This window comes from Dysidea avara, chromosome 3 (genome assembly GCF_963678975.1).
Source record: "Dysidea avara chromosome 3, odDysAvar1.4, whole genome shotgun sequence".
NCBI lineage: Eukaryota > Metazoa > Porifera > Demospongiae > Dictyoceratida > Dysideidae > Dysidea > Dysidea avara.
The window spans coordinates 6637198-6654998 of NC_089274.1; the positions used below are offsets into that span (position 1 = coordinate 6637198).

A 17801-nucleotide genomic window follows, 5' to 3' on the forward strand; every position below is an offset into this window, starting at 1 on the left:
TCAGTTAGAAATAAGTAACCTGTATAGAGATCAGCTACAAACAAATCACCCTGTAGAGAGTTCAGCTACAAACAATTCACCCTGTTCAGACATCAGTTAGAAGAAGTTTTCTTGTAGAGAGTTCAGTTACAAACAAATCACCCTGTTGAAAGATCAGCTAGAAGATGTCACCTTGTAGATAGTTCAGTTACAAAGAAACCACCATGTAGAGAATTCAGCTACAAACTAGTGACCCTGTAGATACATCAGCTAGAAGAAGTTACCTTGTAGAGAGTTCAGCTACAAAGAAACCATTCTGTAAAGAGCTCAGCTGCAAACAAATCACCTATACAGAATTCAGCTACAAACAAATCACCCTGTAGAGAGATCAGCTAGAAGAAGTTACCTTGTAGATAGTTCAGCTACAAACAAATCATCCTGTAGAGAGATCAGCTAGAAGAAGTTACCTTGTAGATAGTTCAGCTACAAACAATTCACCCTGTACAGAGCTCAGTTAAAAGAGGTTTCCTTGTAGAAAGTTCAGCTACAAACAAATCACCCTGTAGAGAGATAAGTAAGAAGAAGTTACCTTGTAGATCGTTCAGCTACAAACAATTCACTCTGTAAAGAGATCAGCTAGAAGAAGTTACCTTGTAAAGAGTTCAGCTACAAAGAAACCATCATGTAGAGAATTCAGCTGCAAACAAATCATGTATAGAGAGTTCAGCTACAAATAAATCTCCCTGTAGAGAGATCAGCTAGAAGAAGTTTCCTTGTAGAGAGTTCTGCTACAAACAAATCACCCTGTAGAAAGATCAGCTAGAAGAAATCACCTTGTAGAGAGTTCAGCTTCAAAGAAACAATCATGTGAGAGTTCAGGTACAAACAAATTGTCCTGTAGAGAGATCAGCTAGAAGAAGTTACCTTGTAGAGAGTTCAGCTACAAAGAAATCATCATGTAGATAGTTCAGGTACAAACAAATCACCCTGTAGAAAGATCAGCTATAGAAGAAATCACCTTGTAGAGAGTTCAGCTACAAAGAATCTATCATGTAGAGAGTTCAACTACAAACAAATCACCCTGTAGAAAGATCAGCTATAGAAGAAATCACCTTGTAGAGAGTTCAGCTACAAAGAAACCATCATGTAGAGAGTTCAGCTACAAACAAATCGGCCTGTAGAGAGATCAGCTAGAAGAAATTACCTTGTAGAGAGTTCAGCTACAAAGAAACCATCATGTAGAGAGTTCAGCTGCAAACAAATCACCTGTAGAGCGTTAAGCTACAAACAAATCTCCCTGTAGAGAGATCAGCTAGAAGAAGTCACCTTGCAGGGAGTTCAGTTACAAAGAAATAAACCATGTAGAGAGTTCAGCTGCAAACAAATCACCTGTAGAGAGTTCAGCTACAAACAAGTCACCCTGTAGAGAGATCAGCTAGAAACAAGTCACCTTATAGAGAGTTCAGCTAGAAGAAGTCACATTGTAGAGCTACAAAGAAACTACCATGTGGAGTTCAGCTGCAAACAAATCACCCTGTAGAGAGATCAGCTAGAAGAAGTTACCTTATAGGGAGTTCAGCTTTGAACAGATCACCCTGTAGAGAGTTCAGCTACAAACAAATCACCCTGTAGAGAGTTCAGTTACAAAGAAACCACCATGTAGAGAGTTCAGCTGCAAAAAAAATCAATCACTCTGTAGAGAGTTCAGCTAGAAGAAGTCACCTTGTAGAGAGTTAAGCTGTAAATAAATCACCCTGTAGAGAATTCAGCTACAAACAAATCACCCTGTAGAAAGATCAGCTAGAAGAAGTTACCTTGTAGAGAGTTCAGCTACAAAGAAACCACCATGTAGAGAGTTCAGCTGCAAACAAATCACCTGTAGAGAATTCAGCTACAAACAAGTCACCCTGTAGAGAGATCAGCTAAAAACAAGTCACCCTGTAGAGAGTTCAGCTAGAAGAAGTCACATTGTAGAGAGTTCAGCTACAAAGAAACTACCACGTAGAGAGTTCAGCTGCAAACAAATCATCCTGTAGAGAGTTCAGCTAGAAGAAGTCACCTTTTAGAGAGTTCAGCTACAAAGCAACCACCATGTAAAGAGTTCAGCTGCAAAAAACTCAATCACCTTGTAGAAAGATCGGCTAGAAGAAGTTACCTTGTAGAGAGTTCAGCTGCAAACAAATCACCTGTAGAGAGTTCAGCTGCAAACAAATCACCTGTAGAGAGTTCAGCTAGAAACAAGTCACCCTGTAGAGAGTTCAGCTAGAAGAAGTCACATTGTAGAGAGTTCAGCTACAATGAAACTTCCATGTAGAGAGTTCAGCTGCAAACAAATCACCCTGTAGAGAACTCAGCTACAAACAAATATGCAGTGTAAAAAGATCAGCTAGAATAAGTTACCTTGTAGAGAGTTCAGCTACAACGAAACCACCATGTAGAGAGTTCAGCTACAAACAAATCACCTGTAGAGAGTTCAGCTACAAACAAGTCACCCTGTAGAGAGATCAGCTAGAAACAAGTCACCTTGTAGAGAGTTCAGCTAGAAGAAGTCACATTGTAGAGAGTTCAGCTACAAAGAAACCACCTGTAGAGAGTTCAGCTACAAACAAATCACCCTGTAGAGAGATCAGCTAGAAGAAGTTACCTTGTAGGGATTTCAGCTACAAACAAATCACCCTGTAGAGAGTTCAGCTACAAAGAAACCATTCTGTAAAGAGCTCAGCTGCAAACAAATCACTTGTACAGAATTCAGCTACAAACAAATCACCCTGTAGAGAGATCAGCAAGAAGAAATTACCTTGTAGATAGTTCAGTTACAAACAAATCACCCTGTAGAAAGATCAGTTAGAAGAAGTTACCTTGGAGAAAGTTCAGCTACAAAGAAACCATTTTGTAAAGAGCTGAGCTGCAAACAAATCACCTGTACAGAATTCAACTACGAACAAATCTCCCTGTAGAGAGATCAGCTAGAAGAAATTACCTTGTAGAGAGTTCAGCTACAAAGAAACCACCATGTAGAGAGTTCAGCTGCAAAGAAATCACCCTGTAGAAAATTCTGCCAGAAACAAATTGCCCTGTAGAAAGATCAGTTAGAAGAAGTTACCTTTTAGAGAGTTCAGCTACAAAGAAACCATTCTGTAAAGAGCTCAGCTGCAAACAAATCACCTATATATACAAAATTCAGCTACAAACACGTCACCCTGTAGAGAGATCAGCTAGAAGAAGTTACCTTGTAGATCGTTCAGCTACAAACAATTCACCCTGTAGAGAGAGTAATTAGAAGAAGTCACCTTGTAGAGTGTCCAGTTACAAAGAAACCACCATGGAGATTTCTGTAATCAATATATGTGACCGGATTTGCGAAAAGGGGTCTTCCACACACATCCAATTCTGTAAACGTTGGAGACCATAACTCAGTGTTCAAGTAACATATTAACCTGAAAATTTCACCATGTATTCAGCTATAGTGGTGCTCACCACTGCCCAAATATCAAGGCAATAGCTCTTTCCAATCCGAAGTTATCAATTGTCAAAGTTGGCAAATTGGATGTGTGTGGAAGACCCCTTTTCGCAAATGCGGTCAAATATGTATTATACAGTATATATAATTTGTACATTTTCTGATAAAATATTTAAAGTACATCTACTTCATCTTTTCTTCTTCCTGTAGTAAAGAAAAAAACCTAGGTTAAAAAAGTCCCAAAGCTGGTATACAAATACAAAAAGAAATGAAATCTAATCCAAAACAGCCAAGCTGTAAAAAAAAGTGTGCGGCCCTCAGAAAGGCTATGGTGAAAAAAGATGTGAAATCCAAGGTGGCGGCCAAGAAATGGCTGTGATGGTAGGTTAATGGTAAAAATTTTAATAATGACAATTCAGGTAAATTTTGTGAAGCGGCACAAAAATTCACCTGAATTGTCGTTATTAAAATTTTTACCATTAACCTACCATCACAGCCATTTCTTGGCCGCCACCTTGGATTTCACATCTTTTTTCACCATAGCCTTTCTGAGGGCCGCACACTTTTTTTTACAGCTTGGCTGTTTTGGATTAGATAATATAATACTGCAATGATTCTTCATTGATGAATTTTATTTAGCTATATAATATACGTATATGCATTTCAAAATAATAAATATAAGAGTGCAGCTGTCATAGTTTAATGTCACACTTGAAGAATGCCACATCATCAACAACAAATTCAGGATTATCCAGTATTGATAGTGGAGCAAATTTAGGACAACCAGATGCCACATTCATGTCTGATTTTGGTCGATGAAAACTAGTACTGGTTGGGTTGGGCTGGAATGACTGTACAATATTGTTGTTGCCTTTCTGGTTCACTAATGTCATTGTCACCATGTGCTTAAAAGGCCATTCTAGTAAAGCATCATATTCTCCCTTCATGATGGTAAGGAAGTAAGATATGTAACGTCCCTTGCCACTACCATCACCATCTAAATACACACGTAGACACAGTCTGTACCCAAACCTGCTGGTGTAAAATGGTGCTGAATATAAACTGACAGTCTTTCCTAGTAGAGCATCCCTCCTACGTCTGGTGATATCTGGTATCTTCCATATGTAGTGACCATCATATGAAGTAGCTTGAAGTGTTTGTAAGGTGAGAGACACTTCTTCATAAGTATGATTGATGCAGCAACAATGGCAAATCTTTGTTGCACACAGATTATGCAGTTAATAATTGTGGTCATTTTCAAGTGACTGCATAAACCAGTTCCACATAGCTACTCCGCTATACGACTATTAAACTATAGCACTCACAAAAAGGCTGAAAGTCTGTACAGCAGGGAGTTGAAATCATGATCTTGACATTGAAACTGGGCAAGTACCTAATTATAAGGAACCATGCACATGTGACCAGCTATAGCTGAGTAAAAGTTTGCCATATGAAATCCTATTTTGCTACTGTACACTGTACGTACTTAAAGTATATGCATGACTAATAAGGACACCTTGGGACTAGAGTTGACTTAATATTGTACTAAAAAGTATCTACATCGAGAAAAGATGTGGATTGTGTTGTATACTTATAGGTGTCCAAGTTTTCATGCACATTATACTATTATTAACTCTTGATAATACAGTGTGTATGTGCACACTATTTTACAAATCAACGCAATTACAAATGAAGTTTGTACTGTAGCAAGTAGCTACTCTAAATTTTGTGTATAGTTTCTATTGTTCACTTATGGTATAAATATAAAACATTAATGTGCTGTGTGGTTGTTTATGTCTGTCTGCTATGTCATTGTAAGTCCTTACTGAAAAGTCATGACTTTGCAAATCAACGATACATAGTGAAAAGTGTCTAAAAATATACACTTGTTGTATGATGTAAAATGCAATACACTCAGGCTATTTTTAGCAAAAGCCATATGCAGAATTTGTGTGGCCACCTGCACTAACCACATCAAGGTAGTACTAAAATGACAGCAACCATATCAGTGCTACTGTACAATATACCAAAATCTATATAGTGATATGTATGGTATCAATGATGCTGGAATGCAAATAAAGCCATGTTATGTGTACACCACTATTGGCCTATCATTTGAATGAAGTCATCTATAACCACTTCCTGAGTCCATGCACTTCCTGATAGTAACAGTAGTTGAGAGGTAGTTATGGCAGTTGTACTGACAGGTGTTATGATAGATGTTGATAAACCATTATAGGGAACCATCCATCATGCATGATATAGATGCGTAGGTTTGTTCGTACACATAGCAATTTTTAAAAAGCATTTTAAAATCACCAACTTAGTATTATCCATCCAGTTCAATTTCATACTACAACAAAAGGTCTATAGGTGAATTTAACGAACATCATGCAGTGTGCTAATTAACATTCCCAGCTATGTATATCAAAAACCATGCATGCCATCTGCTATTGTTTGCTACAGTTGTACTGTAAGTTGAGTAGTATGTTCATGAACTCTTTGTGTACATCCTACAATATAAAGAATTATGAAACTGTGTATAAAGTACATAGCCTTGCATGTTCAGTTCGTGGAATTGCGGGATAATAGAATTGAGCATAATTAGCTACTAGCTATGACCTTCTTGAAAAAAAATGGTGGCTGACTATATATGCATGCACCATAGCGGCGGAAAGGGGGGGGCTAGGGGGCTAAAGCCCCCCCTCAAAATGATATCACACCGAAACTATCTTTCTTGGAGTGGAGCTGAAAACAGTGATAAAGATCGAGATACTCTAAGTCTAATAGAGCAGTCACTCTAATAAAGTAGTCAGTGTGTAGCGAGCTATGTAAGGATTTTTATGTAGTTTATCAGTTAGAAATGGTAGCTGGTGAGGTGGAAAGCTCTTGTGAGTTGGTTGTGACCTTTTTTTTTTTTTTTTTTTTGGTCTCACCTTACCAAACTATAGAAATAAGTCTGGGTCAGCCCAGCCCCCCCTCATATCAACTACTTCCTCCGCCGCTGGCATGCACTATTACCTATCACATTTACCAATAGCCATAATAACCTTGAATGCATTTTGAATGTGTCACTGCACATATAAATAAAGTGGAAAATTATCCCTCTATCCCAAAACAAATTATGTTAAGTACATTCATAATACATGATGATGTTGACTGACTATAGAATACAAAAATTTGTAATCGTTGATGCAAGTGATTTGTTGATAGTCCTGTAATTTGCCTATTGCATTCATATAAACATGTATAAAGAATAAAATTCTGGAAAAAATGATAGATAATACTGCATGAGCTAAAGCAGTGCCAATTTCCTTACATCGATATCACATTTGAAGAACGCCACATCAACAACAACAAATTCAGGATTATCCAGTATTGATAGTGGGGCAAATTTAGGACATGCAACCAGATGCCACATTCATGTCTGATTTTGGTCGATGAAAACTAGTACTGGTTGGGTTGGGTCTGAATGACTGTACAATATTGTTGTTGCCTTTCTGGTTCACTAATGTCATTGTCACCATATGCTGAAATGGCCATTCTAGTAAAGCATCATATTCTCCCTTCATGATGGTAAGGAAGTAAGATATGTAATGCCCCTTGCCACTACCATCACCATCTAAATAAACACGTAGACACAGTCTGTACCCAAACCTGCTGGTGTAAAATGGTGCTGAATATAAACTGACAGTCTTTCCTAGTAGAGCATCCCTCCTACGTCTGGTGATATCTGGTATCTTCCATATGTAGTGACCATCATATGAAGTAGCTTGAAGTGTTTGTAAGGTGAGAGACACTTCCTCATAAGTATGGTTGATCTCATTAATACTAGCTTGCATGCAGGGTGGCTAGAAGGTCCTCAACTCCCGTCAGTCTGAAAGCAATATCTTTCTGCTTGCTTTGAACTTCACTGATTTGCAAGGCATTTTCTTTGTGCTTAGTACTGTCTATTTTTTCATGTATTTTGTCTAATTCAGAATGCATCGATTAATTCTTCTAAAGTATTCAAACTACAAATACTGGTGATGCCATTTGGCCTCTGAGGTGAATGAGAGGATTGATACTGTTTGGAGGATAAATATTTACAAATTAGGAGAATATGATCCTTCTGGGATTCGTCCATGTGCTTTGCTAATTCTTTATCATTTCTAGCAGCCTTAAATTGACAGCCCAGAAAGTTGAAATTACACTCATCATCAATTTGCGATTTTGGAACCTCCTTATTACATCCTTCATAGGGACTTGATACCTTGACTAGTTGACATCCCTCCTTCAAGTGTTTCTGCAAATATAGTCAAACATGTACCCTGTATGCACGATTCAACTTATGATATAATTTACTTGGTAATATCAAGAGTAAATACTCTTGGTAATATCGATACTCTCCAGTCCAACTACACTGTGGACAGCTGACTACGCTGAAATCAATTTCCTTGGCTATTGCCTTGCCATGAAAGTACTATAGCTAGATGGGAATTTATTTGGAGTAGCCTATTAAATTCCCCATACATGAATTAAATCTGTCTAAACAGCTATATAGCTACCTGTGGCCTATCTACCAACAGAATATATTCCAGACATCACAATAATAATCAACTACAAACCAGATCAAGCCACATTCCCATCGCCGTGTGTACGCCGGTGATCTGTCACAGTGTACTGCCATTCAGTCCAGTTGCAAGTTACTTCGAGTGACCGGCACAGATAGTAAGTCAGCATTCATGAAATGCTGCATTGGTGTACTTCTTAGACAATGACCACCTCGGGGAAAGTTAACGTGTCCATTCCTCAGCCCGTACCTGTGGTAGTCGGGAAGAAGAAACCATCATGATTGATGAAAATAATTATGTACAACAAACATAAGTGTGAGCATGTAAATCCTCGGGCAACATGCGACCACAAATGGAACCAATGTGGACATGGCTAGGAAGAACAAAATACAGAAATAAATTATAAGCTACAATATATACATAAGTACTTAACCTAATTAGTGTGCCACTCTTTACATTCCCTTGCTAGAAAATTCTTCTAGAAGCCATTATACTGGCAGAGGCAGCATCATCTAAACATTTCTTGATGGTAGACTTTGATGTACTCACTTCAGGGTGAACAAAATTTAATAAATTAAGCAGATTCTTGATTGTAGATAGCTGGTAGTGGCCCAGTACTGATATCTCAAATGTTTTATAGTAATTAGGACAGTTACGGCAGTCAAATTCAGCTAGCAACTGAAGATGTTCAACTTTATTTTGTTTCCTATTTTGAGCAGCCTGAATATGTTGAGCAGAGTCCAGAGGGCAAGTTAATTCCAGTAAGGTGATAGTTGGGCTCTGGGAATTGTATATCACAATGTCTGGAGGGTAAGAAGTGATTAGAAGATCAATTGGGATTGTTGTTTTGGGGGACATCATCTGCATAAAAATTTGGTAAATCAGCATACACTTTGACGAATGGAGTATCTGCAGACCCCAGTAAGTGTTGATGCCAGAATGGAAAGAACTTGATTATGCCTGTATGTAAGTTTAAAGCACTAGGACAGCAGCTTAAAATATGAGCTCATGCAGTGTTGTGGGATGATTTGAGTCACAAAGTGAGCACTTTGCTTCACATTAAATTGACCACCGCTGTAAATTAACAGCAGTAGGCAGAGTATCAGATGCTACACGTAGGAGGAAGGATAGTTGACCAGGGAACCAATGAAATGAAATGGACCAGGGTGGAAGGATAGTTGACCAGGGTGGAAACCTTCCAATAGCCGATTCCAAGTTTTACAGGAATCTTTCTAAATCAGCTCAACCTTCAAACTTGGACCGAACAGTCAGTGTCTGTAAATGACCATTACACTGAGTTGTAGTATAATCCCTCAACAGATGTTTAGCTTTGACATATAGGGATCGAGCTGATGGAAGTGCTGATAACCGTTTTTTAGCACTCGACAAGATGGAATAGTCATAATCTTCTATTTGCATTGTAACATTGCCAAGCCGCAATTGGAGGCCAAGTTCCTGAAGTCGTAGGTCAGCGGAAGCACTGACACAAGCTAATAAACTTCTCTTGAGACATGGCTAATGCTTGGGCAACAAACCCCTGGATAGTATAATACAACACGAGTAGCACTTCTTCAGAAAACGACATTACATTGATAGCTAGGCGTGTAAGTTAAGCATGATAATAGATTCATGATCGCCATATCCTGCTACAAAGTACAAGTCATGACCTCACTCAAGAATATGATTTAGAAGCTGCTGCAAAAGAATCAGTGGTAAAAAAGCCAGTCATTGCAGAGAAACCTTATCAATTCTGCAATCTCAAGAATCTGATGAGGCGTGCCATTTTTGTGACGTCATTGTTTACGCATCCTAAAGTTCGCGAATTGGGTAGCTATAAATAGATGTGTCCGGTCAGATTGCTTTCATCAAAATATTATTGCGAAACTTCTGAATCTCTCTAATGACCACGGCTACAAGACATGCGGTAACACAAGCTCCGCTCGTCCAGTTGAATACAGTGGATGAGCGGCTACAATGTGTCCGTTGCGGCTTTTTACTAAATGGACCCCTACAACTTCAATGCAGTCATCGAATATGTACTCCCTGTGCTATGAAACTGAAGCAGCAAAGGTATAGTTTATATAGGTAACAAATAGTTAGCCAATTGACATGATCCTGTGTATGTCGTTGTAGTTCACCAACTTTCTACTGTGAAAAGTGTCAAGCAAACGTCGAATTTACTGGGGTAAGAGCACTCGTCGACGCTGCCGTATATCGCTATGTATCAAAATTTCTTTCGTATACAGTACTTCCATGACAAGGCAATAGCCAAGGAAATTGATTTCTGCGTAGTTAGCTGTCCTCACTGTAGTTGGACTGGAGAGTATCGATATTACCAGGTGAGTCATCCGGGTGTTTCCATGCCATGGGTACATATTATATGTTTGACTATACTGCATGATATTTTAGAAACACTTGAAGGAGGGATGTCAACTAATCAAGGTACAGTCAAGTCCTTATGGCGGAGGATGTAGCAAGGAGATTGCAAAATTGCAGCTTGATGATCAATGTACTTTCAACTTTCTGGGCTGTCAGTTTAAGGCCAGAAATGATAAAGAATTAGCAAAGCACATGGACGAATCCCAGAAGGATCATATTCTCCTAATTTGTAAACATTTATCGTCCCAAAAGTCTCAATCCCCTCATTCACCTCAGAGGCTAAATGGCATCACCAGTATTAGTAGTCTTAATAATTTGAAAACTTTAGAAGAATTAATGTATTCTGAATTTGACAAAATAAATGACAAAATGGACGGTACTCAGCACAAAGAAAATGCCTTGCAAATCAATGAAGTTCAAAGCAAGCAAAAAGATATTGCTTTCAGATTGACAGGAGTTGAGGATCTTCTAGCCACCCTACAAGCAAGCATCAATGAGATCAACCATACATGCGGTCATCGAATATGTACTCCATGTGCTATGAAACTAAAGCAACAAAGGTAATAACCAGCTTATTGAAACAAGTGATATAGTTGATCTTGTAGTTGTATATATAGCTACTATTTCAATAAAATTAATACTGAGCTAATTAGCTAACTGCTGCTGATCTTGTTTTACAGCTCTCAAACTCTGTTCTGCGACAAATGTCAGAGAAACATCGAATTCACAGTGGTGAGGAATTAAGCTAGTTTGATGTATAGTGCAACACATATAGCTCTGCATATACAGTACTTTCCTGACAAAGCAATAGCCAAAGAAATCGAATGCAGCGTAGTCAATTGTCCTCATTGCTACTGGACTGGAGAATTTCGATGCTATCAGGTAGCTATTTAGCTATAGACTAATAATTATATAGTCTATATGTATCATAATAATACTATTATGTCATATCAAAGTGTACGTAGCTACTGAGTCTATGTATATATATGTAGCTACCAAGAGTAAATAATAAAGAAGAAAGTATCTATCCCAGTAGAAACCATCTTGCAAGATCCTGCAGGATCTGTGCATGTAAGTCTTGCAAGATTCTTGCAAAAGTCTTGCAAGATTTCTGTAAATCCTGCAGGATTCTGATTCTTGCAATAAAAAAGGACTTTTTCTTGCAAGAATCCTGCATGATCTTGTGAAATTTTCTGGCATAAATTTTCTGGCATACCTTTTCTTGCAAGATTTTACAAAACTATTCTTGCAAGAAAGTTTAATGCACTTCGGTTTCTTGCATGTCTTGCAAGACCATCATTAGCTTTACACATGCATGCATCGATCCTATAGCTGGCCACTTATAATTCGATAATCAATGAATATGAAAATATTTATTAGTAGCTGAACATAATCTTGTAAATGGACATGATCGACTCTTGCTCCAAGCTGTTGTATTTAACTCTTGATTGTTGTACAGAACTTGATTCCCAGCTATCGTAGAAAACAATATATTTAAGGAATGTTCCACCACTATATAGTTTGTTACCTATCTTTATCCATTGAAAATATGTCACATACAGTTATCGTCAATGCTATTTCGGTTTTGAATTTCCCACTGCATGCTGTATTAGATAACCTGTAATACGCAGTTGCAATCATATATAAAACAGTATCAGTCACTACTTGGAGTTCATCATTTCATTGTTGAGGTCAACTGATTGGATGATTGCTTGCATTATCTTGTTTACAAACTTATGTACAGTGTTAATGTTCTCAACTTTATGGATATTCTCAGTGACGTTGAGGCATCCATACTAATAAACATTTAAATGCTCACTTATGTCAACTAAACATTATCTCCTAACAGGATAAAGCAGAGCAAGAGCCAACTTGGAAGTGGCAAGATGTAACCGCCTACTATGATGTGTATTGTATTGTAGCTATCCTTCTGTACGAAAAAATATTATTGTTCTATAGTGACTTGGTAACCTACAGTATAATATAGATACTAGTCACACCGGAATATGCCAATGATACAATTAAATTAGCTTACCAGATAATTTATAGCAAGACATCATTTTACTGCCTAGACGGCTCTGCATAGTGACGGAACTTCGGAGACGCATGTTCTCACACGTCGATAAATTCCCAGTTTCTTCGCCTTCACGCTAGAAAACTACGGCTGTAGTGTTGTAGGGTACCATCATGTAGCTTGCACCATAGCGGGCTGAAAGCGGACCGGCCACTACTCGCCGTAGCCGTCACAACTAGCTCGCACTAATACTGCACTTTTCCTCTCAGTCTTTAAACTTCCTTTGCCATGTCAAAATAAGGTGCCATACTACAAGTAACGGTGACTTCCGCTAGAGCCGCTTTATGATGTAAGTCACGATGTCACAGTTCGGAAATAACTCCCACCTGAAGAAACCGGCCAGCAATCATTCAAAATACGAGTAAAAACTTAAATGTCACTTTTTAGATCAAGAATTTCATTAATAAAATAATGCTTTCTTCACTACTCCACTCGACACTGTTGCTAAAGAAGCCGTTTCTATGGTAATATTCTTTACTCTAAATAACGCGCTTATTATAGAATATTGTATTTAATAATTTAAAATGTATTTCGGGATTTTTCTGCGACAGCTTATCCTTCTGGTGACTCTGTGACTTCTGTCAGGCTCTTAATTGGCATGGTGTTATCAGTCTTGTATAGCTATAAACACTGAAAGAAAGAAAAAAAACATGAATGATGACAACTACCTGTACTGAAGCTACCTGTAAAATGTATTGCTGTAACATGCTGTTACTTGGATATCTTTGTACTCTCCATGAACTACTAGTGACTCAGTTGGCTCCAGGGGTAGCTACTAATCCAGAACTTTCCTCAATGCGGCAGATAGTGATCATACTATAGTACGTAAATCATTTTCCCCAAAGTATATAATTCTTTCAAGTGTATATAATTACAGTCAAGTAAGAAGTTTTGCAAGAATCTGTATAATCCTTGCAAGATTTTTATGTTCTTGCAAGAATAGAGTGATTCTTGCACTAGATAGCTATTCCTGCAGTCATATTTTCTTGCAAGATTTTAACTACTCTTGCAAGAATTTGACAAGAAATTCTTGCAATCATAATTTCTTGCAAGAACTTGCAGGATCTTGCAGGTTCTTGCAACTGAGATGGTTTCTACTGGGTATAGCTAACCTGTATTAGTCCATCAAAATGTAGTCTCGTCCCCAGCCTCCCACCCGCTTGATCACGCGAAGGGTCATCTGGTGACATTAGTCCAACTTCTTGGCTCAGGAAGTGCGTATTAATTTTTTATTCTTATATTATTGTATACTGTGCAGGAATCATGTATGATTATAATGCACAGGTGTAATTATAAAAGTGTCATAATCGTTACAAAACTCAGTGTATGTGGGAGCGTTAACAATGTCTGGGGTATCCTGGATTATTCCATAGTTTAATCACTGAAGGTAGCGATTTCCAACCAACCAATTTTTCACACATATTTTTGCTACTTAAATTACACACCTTCAATAAATGTTTCACAAGCTGCCATTTCAGTTAACGGTAGTCAGTGCTTCGTACTTCGTAATGCACTTTACTGGATTAAAATCCAAGCGGTATATTTATTGAAATATGTCAAAAGAAATAAAAATCCCCACATGCATGGGAATCCCATACAAATAATTGTGTACGTAATTCTAATTGGAAGAATACGGCACCAGTGGTTGCCAAAGTTTCCGAGTGTTTCCGCGTGAATCTGTGGCAGATGAGGACGAAGAAAGTGTTCCTGGGCAAACCGTAGCTATATGCTGATTTCGATTTTTCCGTTTTTTGATTGGAGGACGATTGACGTTGGATTCTGACGAAAATATGGCCCTTTTAAAGGTAAATCGCCATCTAACACTGTTCAGAATTAGCATTACAATCACCCTGGGCTTCAAGGCATCCCTCTGCATCGATGCAAGTATAGTTTGAAGGTGAACAGTTTGTTGTCTTGCACGGAATTGCAATATAAGGTTCAAGGTTGAGCATAATCTTTTCAAAAGTGGAGACTGGCATGTGATACCAACCTTAGATGGCTCCACACTTACCTGATTTTATATTCTGGTGTATTTACTGCTGTTTTGATCCATTTTATAGCAGCTTCAGTGATTGTAATTTTGGTCAGAAACTATTTGTAATTTCTCTTTGTAGTATAGTGATATCATTGTGTTATATAATAATTATTATCCTTAGTGCTTACAATGTGACAAATAAAGCTGAACAGTGTCCAAACAAATCTATTTTAATAATAATATTGGTCTTACATTTTGTTATCTGATTGTCATGTTTTCGAATGGTAATTGTGACTTGTGATGCCATTACTTACCATGTTATATAATATTACTGATTTTTCTAGTTAATTATCCCTGAAAATGCATTAGGTACCTGTGTATACTTAGTATTACATAGTACACACAGTTTTATTTGTGAATCACTTGCTTTATTCATGTAATAATCTGAGTGGTCTGTCTACAAAGAAGTGGTCACTCTTGAGAGGTTTTACCTAGCTCATATGCTGTTCTCCATAAAATAGTTATGTGGTGAAAATTTCATGTCATTATTTTCCTATCAAGATTTATGACACTTTGAATATTGTGTTTTCATGGTGCCATGCGATTATGTAAAAAGCACTGATAATACTGTACACAAAAATCATCACACTGTCAACTTCTTTTGCTTATATCTTTTGATAGGAACCACCAATTGGGGTGGGGTTTGCACTAAAATGACCCTGAAAGATAGCACAATATTTGTCATACCAATGAATTCATGGAATGTTAATTATTTAATTTAGTTGGAAATCTCTACTGAAGGGAAGAAGGAAAATTTAAAACTGTCCACTCTAGTATTTAGTTGATTAAAAATATAATAAAGTATACACCTGAAAAACTAGCTTAGTAGTGGTCTAAAGGTCTTCTTCACTGTTGATTGTTGTTCTAATGCACCTATCAATGTTATCCCCCACCTACCCCTTCCCAGGCATAGTGGGGGAAATGGTGGGGATTTGACTTTTTGAAAAATCAAATTCTCCACCCATGGGGGAATGAAGTGGTCAAATCTCCATGTAGTATGGCTGTTAGGTACTTTAGGAAACAGGTCAATTCCTTTAGCTTGCAAGTTAAAACAAACGCCTAAAATTTCGAGCGGTCGAGTTTCAGATCAAATCAGGTCAAAATCCCCCACTAATTCCCTAGTAACCCCGGGAGGGGGGTAGTGGGGCTTAACATTGATAGGTGCATAAGTTGAATGTTAAGAAAATTTTCGTACTTAAAAGTTTTAATCAGCATTCATTAGTCACTCAAGACTAATCAAAATGAGCCTGTAACATTTTAACAATATTCATTTCAAAGAAGCCGAGTGAGTTTTGATAGAAGCCCTCTTCGCTCTTTTCACCCTTTGACACCTGCTTCTTTAAAATGAATATTGTTAAAATGTGGTCGTACAGGATGATTAGCACTGTGGACTTTAATTTACGGGTTCATTTTTGATGGACTAATACCGAGTTATAGACACTTTCTTCTCCATTATTTACTCTTATATATACGTATATACAGGAACATTTCAGAGATGGGTGTCAACTAGTTGAGGCGTCATGTTCCAATGAACGATGTGGTGTAGGTGAGATCACAAGATCAAACCTTGATGATCATGTACCAGAACCAGCATCACTGCAAAATTCAAAATCTAGGATATCATTAGTGATACAAGGAACCTGTTGTAACCAGCAAGAGGTATTATGGTACTGTGCAGTGTTCACAATAATCTATATACATTATTATTGTGTATAGGCTTGTGAATTCAATGTACCAATTACTTGCACTGATCAAACTGAAGAGGTGAACTTAATGAATAAGTTATTATGATTTTATGGGTGACATTATAGGCCATCAGTCCACTTGATTGTACAATGAATAATCTGAGATCAACAAAAAAACCATGTCCCTTTAGCTTTTTAGGCTGCCTATACCAGGGATGTAGCAGAGAATTAGAAAAGCACAAAGTTGAAAGGATGAACAACCACATGTCACTTGTCTGTACTTACTTTAATAACTTACCTCAAGAGCTTTTGTCTGCAAACTTAAGAAGCTGTGAAGAGCAATTGCAAAGTGAGGGTGTTGAAGATCCTTTTTCTACACAAGCTAGTATGTTCTGTACTTATGAAGAAGTGCAAACACTTCAAGCTACTTCATATGATGGTCACTACATATGGAAGATACCAGATATCACCAGATGTAGGAGGGATGTTCTACCAGGAAAGACTGTCAGTTTATATTCAGCACCATTTTACACCAGCAGGTTTGGGTACAGACTGTGTCTATGTGTGTATTTAGATGGTGATGGTAGTGGCAAGGGACGTTACATATCTTACTTCCTTACCATCATGAAGGGAGAATATGATGCTTTACTGGAATGGCCATTTCAGCATATGGCAACAATGACATTAGTAAACCAGAAAGGCAACAACAATATTGTACAGTCATTCAGACCCAACCCAACCAGTACTAGTTTTCATCGACCAAAATCAGACATGAATGTGGCATTTGGTTGTCCTAAATTTGCTCCACTATCAATACTGGATAATCCTGAATTTGTTGTTGATGATGTGGTGTTCTTTAAATGTGTCATTAAGCAGTCATAATTAATATTGAGAATATGCAGCGCTATGACACTTTTATGCATTGCATTACACAAAGTAGTTATATGCATATATACATGCACATGCAGTACTATAACATTAATTTTAGAGAGTCATTGTGACCAAGATGTATTAATAAATGTGTGTATCTCATAATTATTCTCTTTTCCATTTGTGTGTACCTTATTTCCATTTGTAAACTTACATATTTCAAAGCAACTGAATTTTATGTAAATATGGTTTGTCGTTTTGATTATGTGCATTATGAATACCTTCCATGAATGCATTTTGTTTATACTTTAGCTATACATACAGATTTTTGTGCATTCATGCCTAAATATGCATGCTTTTGATAATTTTCAGTTGATAGCTACTAGTTATTATATATAAGTATGGCTCATGGCAGTTTTTTGACACTATAATAATTATTAAGATGCATTCTGCATGCAGCTTAGTGTATGAAAGAAAAATGAGTCTCAAAGCGGCAATCTTCCCAATGCAAATATTCAAACAGACATCCAAATGACCACATGTCAACTGCAAATGTGTACAGTGTTTCATAAGGTCCTGATAGGGTGATGTGCATGGATACCTGTATAGTTAATACGCATATCAACCAACTACAACACTATAAACACAGGAGCCCGATATCCTTGTGTTCCTAGTGGCAGGATGGAGGCAAAACTTGATCATCTGGTCAGTATAGGCTCTTTTATACCAAGTCTTGGTACAATACCAGCAGAGTCAAAGTCTCCAA

At 37.6% G+C, this 17801-nt stretch overlaps 1 protein-coding gene and 1 long non-coding RNA gene across 2 annotated transcripts; one reads left to right on the top strand and one right to left on the bottom strand.

Annotated features, from left to right (window-relative positions):
• Positions 1 to 9875: 9875 nt before the first annotated feature.
• LOC136249098 (TNF receptor-associated factor 2-like) lies at positions 9876 to 17297 on the top strand. The gene is made up of 9 exons (XM_066041026.1): positions 9876 to 10062; positions 10126 to 10177; positions 10239 to 10331; positions 10402 to 10931; positions 11052 to 11103; positions 11161 to 11253; positions 15963 to 16139; positions 16197 to 16244; positions 16292 to 17297. Exons 1-9 carry the CDS (start codon positions 9893 to 9895, stop codon positions 17045 to 17047), a joined length of 1971 nt encoding a protein of 656 aa, XP_065897098.1. The 5' UTR covers positions 9876 to 9892; the 3' UTR covers positions 17048 to 17297.
• LOC136249099 (uncharacterized) lies at positions 11981 to 12965 on the bottom strand. Its single transcript, XR_010698046.1, has 3 exons — positions 12407 to 12965; positions 12219 to 12301; positions 11981 to 12167 (listed from the first exon to the last, which is right to left on the bottom strand). It is a non-coding gene; the product is annotated as an uncharacterized lncRNA (long non-coding RNA).
• Positions 17298 to 17801: the final 504 nt, after the last annotated feature.